Here is a 9,883-nt window from a genome sequence, read left to right as displayed (position 1 = left end):
AGTCTTTGTAGAGATTCCTAAGTATAAGTCTTTGTAGAGATTCCACTAGATGGACTACATACGGAGCAAAATTAATGAATCTAAACTTAAACTGCATCTATATACATCCGTATGCGGTCTATAGTGGAATTTCTATAAAGACTTACATTTAGGAACGGAGGGAGTAATATCCAAACATGTTGTGCCTAATTGTTTTCCTTTTCCATGCAGACTCATGCTGTACATACATTAGAATATGAACAACATAAGTGTATTAGAAGCGTGTGCAATGACGTTCTCAATGTTTGCAAGACGTCTTGTCTGATTTTTGCCGAGTCTAAAAAATGGAAACAGAAGCCAAAAAAAAAAAAACCTTTTTGTCTCTTGGGATCATTTGACCCCTTCTCCAAAAAAAAAGGAAACGTGCACTCATCCGATAAAATTCCAAGAAGAAAAAAAACACAAGCAAATGACTATATTGTTTTTTTTTCTATGATACAATCTTCTTTCCAAGTGTTTCAATTTTGATAATCAGATACTCCCTCCATAAAGGAATATAAGAGCGTTTTGGAAATGGTTAACAACAAACATGCCACAGGGGGTGGGGTGGGGTGGTTGTCGGGGCTTTTGCCTGGAGCTGCAAAGAGTTGGCCGTCGGCGCCGGTGCTACAAACCATCAGCGGCATTTCGCTGGAGCTGCAAATGATTTATCGTCGGTGCTCTGCTGCAAGGGGGTGGTGTTGCCGATACCGCTCCCTCGTTGCAAGGTTCTACGGCATTCCACCTGGACAGAGTCATGATTGCAACGTGCAGTGGCGGAGCTACGTACAACTCTGGGGGCTGTGCCCCCCCAACACTCATTTTTGAACCTCCCCCCACTCCCCCCCAAAAAAAGCAATTGTACCTAGCTCCGCCACTGGCACCATGGCTCGAATTGGAAACGGGGTCATATGTTTTCCCCGGACGCAACATGGGCTACGTTCATACGTGGGATCACGGGTGAGCAGCCGATCGGACGGACGTCTGGCTTGTAGAGTGCGAATCCAGCTGCTCGGGGAGGCGACGGGCCTTCTCCTCACCCCAGCCCGCCGACGCGAACCATAACCCATCCCATCATCATTAATAAAATGGATACTATTTTGGTATGCGGACATTGGCCATATGCATACATATCAATAGCCGCAACACTAAAAGGGTCTATTTGATTCAAAAGATTTCCATAGCATCTTTTAAGGATTAGAATCCTTGGGAATTTTTTCCTACGACGGTCGTTTGATTCATAGGATTGAATCCCGTAGAAATTTTTCCTAAGGATTCGTTTGTACTACATTCCATAGGGATTCTAACATCCACTCCTGACCTCTCGAAAGAAATCCTTTGTTTTTTCCCACAACACAACCAAACAAGCTCGAATCCTATAGGGATCCAATGGACATATGCCATTCCAACCCAATCTTTTTACCCATTCGTGTGTTTTTGCAGTCCTATGGATCGAAATCAAAGAGGCCCTAAATCATCACACGATGAAGGGAGGAGTATGGTATGTTTGTTGTTGACGGGAAGGAAGTATATTATTCCCCTTTACCAAAACAGAAGAAAAATCCATGGGAGGGAGCAAAGAGTGAACGTATGAGAGGGAAAGAAAAGAGCCGGGAAAAAGGTGAAGCAAAAGAAAAAGGAAGCGAGGGGACGCGGGCGGCCGACAGCGAGCGAGAGAGAAAAAAGGAGGAGGAGGAAATGGAAACTGGTGGCGCGGCGGGATGACGCGACGTCGGCTGCCGTCCTCCTCCTGAGCCAGCCGGCGCAACCGCCCCCAGCCGCGAGCCGGCGGATCCCGGCCCGACCCATTCCGCCCGTCCCGCGCCGCGCCGCGCAGGACCCTAGATCCGCGAGATCTCGCGCCGATCGCCGCTGGGCGGGAGGCGGGCGGAGGGGATGGCCGACGACCTCACCGACGCCGACTTCTTCGACAGGCTAGTGGAGGACGACGACGAGGCCGCCGGCCCCGCCCCCGCCGTGGGGGCCTCGGAGGAGCTGGCCCGGGGCGTCTCCGGCCTCGGCCTCGCCGACAGCGGCGACCCCGGGCCGTCGGCGGCGGGGGCGTTGGGGGAGGTCGCGGCGCCCCGCCCTGTGGCCGGGGCGGCTGCGGAGGGCGGGTCGCCGGGGCCGGGGAGGGGCGCCGCAGTCCACACCACGGTCAAGCAGGTGCAGTGGGCCGCCTTCGGGGCCGACGCCGACGACGCCGGGCTCGACCCCTTCGGCGATCTGTCAGGCGGTGCCGCCCAGGAGGAGGCCTTCCTCGGCACCGCGGCCGCAGACCAGACCTCGGCGCTCTCCTCTGCTGTCGGTGGGGCGGTGGATCATGGCTTCCTCGGCGGGAGCCAGGGCCTGGCTACGGACCAGGGATTTGTTGGGGGAAGCTCGGACCAGAGCACGGCCACGCAACAGCTCAGCGGCACCGGTGCTGCCGTGGACTCCACGGATCCGAAGTACCTGGAGAGCATTTACCCCGGGTGGAAGTTCGACGAGCCGACGCAGCAGTGGTACCAGGTTGACGCTGCCCAGACGGCCGGCGAGAATGCGCAGCAGCAGTTTGGTGCTTCCTACCTGCAGAACTCGGCGCTGGCCGGGCTGGAGACGATTGCGGAGGAGAGCGCCGCCGCGGTGAGTGCATCAGGCTGGGGACAGGGGGCCGCTTCGGAGTACCCGGCAAACATGCTGTTCTACGCGGAGTACCCAGGGTGGTACTTTGACACCAACAAGCAGGAGTGGCTATCGCTCGAGGCGTACCAGCAGGCCGTCATGCAGGCCAGCGCAGCCAGTCCTGTTCAGGGTGGTGCAAGCCATGGTGTTGTTGCGCCTTCTGGTGGGATACATTACAATGTCAACCAAGCCGAGGTTCCTGCTGTCAACAATCAGGTGGCCCAACATAACTACGGCCAGCAGAGCCAGTGGCAGCCGGATGCATTTGCTAACAACAGTATTCAACCAGAAAGTGCCACGAATAGCTTGGCAGGTAGTTTCTATGGTGCCGATCAGCATGCACACTCCGAATCCATCAGCCCCTCCACAAATCATCAGGTTCCCTTTAACACAGCTGAAACTTCCACAAGTTATTATGGCAACCTTCAGAATGACTACAGCACGATTGGTAGCCAACAAGCCGGTTACAAGGGGTTCGAACCTCCCACGGTTTACCAGACCAGTCCAAAGGCGCTCCAGTCATCCATGGGTAACCAGGGCAGTTACAAGGCATTTGAACCTACCGCTGCTCACCACATTGGTGAGAACAAGGGTTCTACGTCTTCTACTGGTTTCCAGCCTGGTTACAAGGGATTCACTCCTTCCACGGTCCACCAGGCTGGTTACAAGGGATCTGGTACTTCTACGGGCCACCATACGAAGGCATTTGAGCCTTCCTCGGGTCACCAGGCTGGCTACATGGGATCCCAACCTTCTACAGGTCAACATGCTGGTTACATGGGATCCCAACCTTCTACAGATCACCAGTCTAGTTACATGGGATTTGGAACTTCTACAAACCAGGGTTATGGTGATGCCAATGGTTTTGTCAATGCGCAAGGCTTTGTTCCAACGGGGAGTATGTACAACAGCCAGAAACAAGCTCATGCAAACACCCAAGCACACTTGTCTAACAGCTATCTCGGTACTGAGAACTCCATGAACTTCTCTCAGCAACAATTTAGTGGTACAAATGCATCACATATGCAATTTGGTTACTCTCCACATGAAGAGATGTCATCGGCTGGACGCCCACCTCATGCTCTGGTTGCTTTTGGGTTTGGAGGAAAGCTTATAGTTATGAAAGAAACAAGCTCAATGGCCACAAACTTTAACAGTGGAAATCAGGTATGCTTATATCTTCCATGCAATATATTTTGATAACCAAGAGAAATTAGAAATTTTATTGTGAAGTTACTGAAAGTATTATGTTTGGCAAATTAAGGGGAGTTCTATTGGAACAGTGTCAGTTCTTAATTTATCAGAGGTTGTCGCGGATAAAGTCGATGCTTCAAGGATCACTGATGGCAGTGCACTTAGTTACTTCCATGTTCTATGCCGTCAACCTGTTCCTGGTCCTCTTGTTGGTGGAAGTGCTGCATCAAAGGATGTAAACAAATGGCTTGATGAGATGATTACATGGTATGAATCTTCCACCAATGAACACCAGAGAGGTGATCCTCGCAAGTTGCTTATTTCGTTGCTGAAGATACTATGTCAGCACTATGGGAAACTACGTGCACCTTTTGGGTCTGATCCATCACAAGAGGTACTTTCTTTCTTTCTTCCTTTCATGCTTTACTCTGTTGCAGTTATAGTTCTACTGTTACTTCTGTTACCATTCTATTGTGCGCCTGCTCCCCTTTACTATATTTTTATTCATTTGGAACTTTCATCAGAAGGAGGATCCCCATAGTGTTCTACTTAATCAACCCTTGTGTTGTCATAATGCCACATAGTGCAAGTAAACTAATACGATTGGTAGGATTAACATTTCTGAATGTTTATGCTAGATGCAGCAGACTTGCTTTTTTTATAATTCTGTTTGGTATTATTGCCTCGCCATATTGTAGGTTGTGATTTTACATTTTCCACTTTGTTGAACTCTACCTACTGGCTACTGCTAAGGCAACTGGTTCCAACCTGTTTCATGGTCCTTATTTAGGTGACAATTAAAATGGTTCCTTTCAAGATTAAGACCATTATTGAGTTAATTTTCATCAAGTAGCATCTCAAATTATAGATTGGTATTATTGGTCTAGAATTATGTGAATGTCTAACTCGTCTTAGCAATATATTAGGTGGAAGAACCTAGCAAAATTTCATTGTTGAGTAACATAAAGGATAATTTGACTATTTCTGTAACCTTTACACATCTGATTCTTGTTTAAATTCCTGGTAATAGGATACAAACGGTCCAGAGATGGCAGTAACCAAGCTCTTTTCATCTTGCAAGAGAAGTAGCAATCATATGGGAGATTTTGGGTCAAATGTTCCTTTCATGCAAAATATCCCCTCTGAAATTCAGATGCAGGTACTTCTTATATCCTGTGTCATGCCGTATTTAACCAAATATCCTCCAGTTGAGGCAACTACTCTGCTTGTAGGCTGTTGCGCAAGAGGTACAAGCTCTTCTAGTATCTGGCAGAAGAAAAGAGGCTCTTCTGCATGCTCAGGAAGGTCAACTGTGGGGGCCTGCAGTCATACTTGCTTTACAACTTGGCGATAATGTTAGTTTAACTTGATTAAACTTCTTTCTTTCATTTGTAACAGTTTGCTTGATTTAGCTGTCAGGTTTCCAGCTCCCTAAATTAGTTTTCTTTCTGCTTCATTTGATTGGTGGTGCAGTTCTACGTGGATACTGTGAAGAAAATGGCCCAGTGCCACTTTATTTCTGGGTCACCTTTGCGAACATTGTGCCTGCTCATTGCTGGTCAACCTGCAGATGTTTTTAATGTAGAGAACAACAGCAACATCAACTATGATACTCTAGGTGCATCCCAACAACCTATGCAGGTAATTACTTAGTTATGATTTCTTCATTTGCGAGATGCATTGTTATTTTCAACAGTTAATGATTATCATATAGGCACTGTCTTTCTCATGTTGTTATGTAACATAATAATATTCCTCCTGTTCAGATATTTGCTCATTATCTTAGGAATGATCTGTTTCACAATTTTTATCCATTGAGGAAATCAAGAGTATAACTATTGCAATAGCTTGACTCTCTGATCCCACTTTAATGCTGTGAAAAAGACGAAGTAGTTTTAGTAAGCCATTCTGTTGGTGTATGTATGGCTATTTGTCATTTTGTTTTCTTAGAGCTGGTGCTCCTTATTTATTGGTTACTGCACTGAAATGGAAGCGTGATATTATTGATTACTATTGTCACGGGTTCTAAATGTTGCTTAGAAAATGATTGCCCTTTTACTATCATTGCATGTGTCAGTTAGTCCAGTTTCTAACTTCTGAATTTCTGATTAACTTGTGGCTGACTTCATAACTCCGTGTTTCTGTGGGACAGCCTAATCCTAATGGTATGTTGGATGACTGGGAAGAGAATTTGGCTATTATAACTGCAAACAGGACAAAAGGTGATGACCTAGTTATTACCCATCTTGGAGATTGCCTTTGGAAAGAGAAAAATGAGGTTTGTATGATACATATTCGGAGATATATGCGTTCCTTCCTTTTTGTGATCAAGTACCTTATGGAGCTACTTGATACAGGTTGCAGCTGCTCATTCATGCTACTTAGTCGCTGAACTAAACATTGACCCATACTCTGAAAGTGCTCGGTTATGTCTCATTGGTGCAGACCATTTGAAATGTCCTCGAACATTTGCCAGCCCTGAAGCCATTCAGGTCTGTTACAACTTCCTTATTACCTGCAAAAAAAATTCAAGCTCAGTGCAAGTTTACTTCAAAACTTTCTTGTATTGTATATTGAAGAATGGGCCTTAATCCACAGTGCGTTCTAAACAATCATTATGTGGATACATATGCATGATCTTGCATAGTCTATTACTTGTTTTTTTTTTGGGGCCATTCACTGCTCTGGACTAATATATTTGAAATGCAACTACAGAGGACAGAGGTTTATGAATATACAAAGGTGCTTGGTAATTCTCAGTATATCCTGCTACCCTTCCAGCCATATAAGCTAATATATGCGTACATGCTTGCGGAAGTGGGAAGGCTCGCTGATTCCTTGAGGTAGGTTATTGCCTTGTGTTTTGCATGATTAGACACTGACTTGGGTGTTTTCCCTAGAATCTGTTCTTGCACAGTATGACCGAATTAAATCACCTCTTCAAGGTACTGCCAAGCTTCTATGAAGGTGCTGAAAGCTTCTGGCCGTGCTCCAGAACTGGAAGCATGGAAACAATTATTTTCCTCCCTGGAGGACAGGATACGCACTCACCAGCAGGTACAACCATACATAATTATAATATTTGTGTATCCTGTTCTGCATTGTAGCTAGGTGTGCACCTCCTTCGTTAATCACTAACCCACTTGCTTCACCTTTTTTAGGGTGGGTATGGAACGAATTTAGCCCCTGCGAAACTAGTTGGAAAGTTATTTACCTCGCTTGATAAATCTATATCCCGCATGATGGGCACACCATCCGCAACACTTCCACCAGTGCCACAGGGCTCTGTTGGTGATAAGGAAACCTATTCAGCACCTGCAGCAGCAAAATTTGTAAATAGTCAATCGTTAATGACGATGTCATCATTAACTGCATCCCCTTCAGTGCATTCTATTACTGAAATGTCAGAGAATAGTGGTGGCGCTGGCAGGAAGATTGCACACAACAGAAGTGTTTCTGAACCAGACTTCGGCAAAACACCAAAACCGGTATGTATTTTTTCTATAGAGGAAGAGAGATGTAGCAGCTTTTTTATCAATGGATGCTCTGCAAGAAAGATCTTTTGATTCTCCCTTCTCACTTCATATTGAATAAATCTATTAGGGTGCGCAATCGGATAATACACAGAGCAGTGCATCAGGTTCAAGATTTGGTTGGATTAGCTCCACACTGCAGAAGACAATGGGATTTGTTTCAAAATCCCGCCAGGTGAGTTATGAATTGCAGTATCTCCACCATTGTTCAGTTTGTCTTATCTAAGCAATGCTGATGCTGAAATCCTGTTGTTCTGAAGGCAAAATTAGGGCAACAGAACAAGTTTTACTATGATGAGAAGCTGAAGCGATGGGTAGAGGAAGGTGCTGAGATTCCTGCCGAGGAGCCTCCTCTCGCTCCACCTCCAACAAAATCCTCCTCATACCAGAATGGCATGCCAGACTATAACTTAAATGGCCCTACTAGTGGAATGCATACTCCTAATGGAGTGGCAGAACGAAGATCTCCAAAACATGCAGATCATGGTTTGGGGATGCCGCCAATTCCGCCCAGCCAGAACCAGTTTTCCGCTCGTGGACGAACGGGTGTCCGGTCCAGGTATTTCAGCACCGAGGACATTTGCTTTCAGTTCATTTTCTCTATTTTTTCTGTCAACAAGATAAAACTTTAGTATTTTGTTCATTTTAGATATGTGGACACATTCAACAAGGCTGGTGCAACTGGAGCGGCCCAGTCTTATAACAGACCGGCTGCTACATCTGTGACACCACCTACCGGTGCCAGGTTCTTTGTGCCCACGGCGGCTGCTGTCGCTGCAGAGCAGATGCCTAGCCAATCAGTGCAGACACGTGGCGAAACCTTCCAACGGGATGACCGCTCATCCTCACCGCCAGCGGAAACATCATTTTCATCACCCCCTCCAGCAGCACAATTTTCATCACCAATGTCATCTGCCATTCAGCGGTACCCGAGCATGGACAACATTGCTACACCGAACCAGGCACCCTGGATGTCCCCGGGAAGTAACAGCAGCTCATTCGCATCAAGATCACGGGCAGCATCATGGAGTGGGACATACTCTGACCAATTCAGTTCCACGGCAGAGGCTAGGTCACCTGACGGACCGACTGTGCCCTCGCCACAAATGCCTGGCAGACCCCCCTCGCACAGTCGTTCCAACAGCAACTCGTCCGTGCAGTTTACCGGCTTGACGGAGGATCTTCACGAGGTTGAGCTCTGACAGGTGAGGTGATGGCTCAGCATGACTGCCGTGTCAGCCATGATTCAGCCCAGACAACCTTGGTTAACCGCGGCTCTTCCAGCAAACCCCAACTAATTTAAAAAGGTGAAAGGAGCTGTTCACAGCGAATCAAGTGGTGATTGCCAGGAAAGGGGTGAACAGACCTCCCCTCCGATTTTGAATGAAACCTTGGGGGAAACCGCACCGAAACCGAGGTGCGCCAGGCGCGTACGACATAAGTACAGTCTTGGTTTTTTTGAGTATTTAGTAGCTATATGTTTGTTGTTATTATGTTCACTAGAGCGCAGGAGAAAAGAGCCGGGCATCCTTTTTTTCGTTGCGTGCGAGGAAAAGCAACATCTGGATGCCATTGTACAGATAATCCGCCTCTACCCCCTGATTCATTGTTCGAAGGCGCGAACCAGTTCACCCCCTCATTCTTTTTTGGTTTTGGTGAGAATAGAAGATAGAGATAATCTGTCTGTTATTCTAGTAGTGTAAGAAAGGAAAGCCCGACCACGCCATAGAAAGTGATGTTGCTGTTGTTGTTGTTGTTGTTGTTGTTGTTGTTATACTTGTATGTACTTGTTACCACACACCATAGTGTATTGTACTACTGTATTATTCTTTGGAGATGATTCGATTCTTTTGCCTCAAGGTTAAATGCATAAAAGGAGCTCATTGCCCCCTATCTTGTGAGTTGATAGCTATTTGTGCTCAGCAAGTTGCTGTTTTTGTTGATCTTGGTTGGCATGGTTTATACAATTTTTCATTGGCATATACTTCCTTTGTCCTAAAATAAGTCTCAACTTTGTACTAGCTCTCACCCGTAAAAAAAACACTTTGTACTAACTCTAGTAGTATAAAGTTGTACTATGGTTGTTGAGACGGATGGAGTAATATGTTCATTTTTGCAATGGTACTCTAGATGAGTGCTTTTCTATCTATATAAATGAATGTTTTACTCGGATCTGGTTGTAGTTCGTCTACGTCCGTCCGTAGGTTGGAACCTTGCGACCCGCGCTACTCTTCAACGGCGGCGGCTGCTGTTTTGCCGCGTTGGTCCTGTGGGGAGTTAGCACAACAACTTTTCGACTGTCTACTACAAAAGGTTTTCGCCGGCTTCGTCGAGGGAGGGGCGATGACGACGGCGCGCCTTGGGCTCGCTTCAGTGCTCGTAGTCATCATTAGATTGTCTACGGATTTGGATGTAATTTTTATTATTTTTGGTGTTTGTTACACTGTCATGATTGATTGAAGATAAATACTATA

At 46.5% G+C, this 9,883-nt stretch overlaps 1 protein-coding gene across 1 annotated transcript; it reads left to right on the top strand.

Moving 5' to 3' along the window:
* The first annotated feature begins 1,690 nt into the window (after positions 1-1,690).
* Positions 1,691-9,315, top strand: LOC119324127 (protein transport protein SEC16A homolog). The gene is made up of 13 exons (XM_037597884.1): positions 1,691-3,849; positions 3,947-4,270; positions 4,907-5,035; positions 5,109-5,231; positions 5,350-5,517; positions 6,029-6,154; positions 6,234-6,368; positions 6,592-6,719; positions 6,822-6,933; positions 7,038-7,364; positions 7,480-7,584; positions 7,670-7,968; positions 8,059-9,315. The coding sequence occupies exons 1-13, from the start codon at positions 1,915-1,917 to the stop codon at positions 8,609-8,611; spliced, it is 4,464 nt and encodes a 1,487-aa protein (XP_037453781.1). The 5' UTR covers positions 1,691-1,914; the 3' UTR covers positions 8,612-9,315.
* Positions 9,316-9,883: the final 568 nt, after the last annotated feature.

The sequence above is a fragment of the Triticum dicoccoides genome, chromosome 6B, assembly GCF_002162155.2.
Source record: "Triticum dicoccoides isolate Atlit2015 ecotype Zavitan chromosome 6B, WEW_v2.0, whole genome shotgun sequence".
NCBI lineage: Eukaryota > Viridiplantae > Streptophyta > Magnoliopsida > Poales > Poaceae > Triticum > Triticum dicoccoides.
The sequence above is the reverse complement of the archived record's forward strand: the minus strand, read 5'-3'. Positions and strand labels throughout refer to the sequence as shown.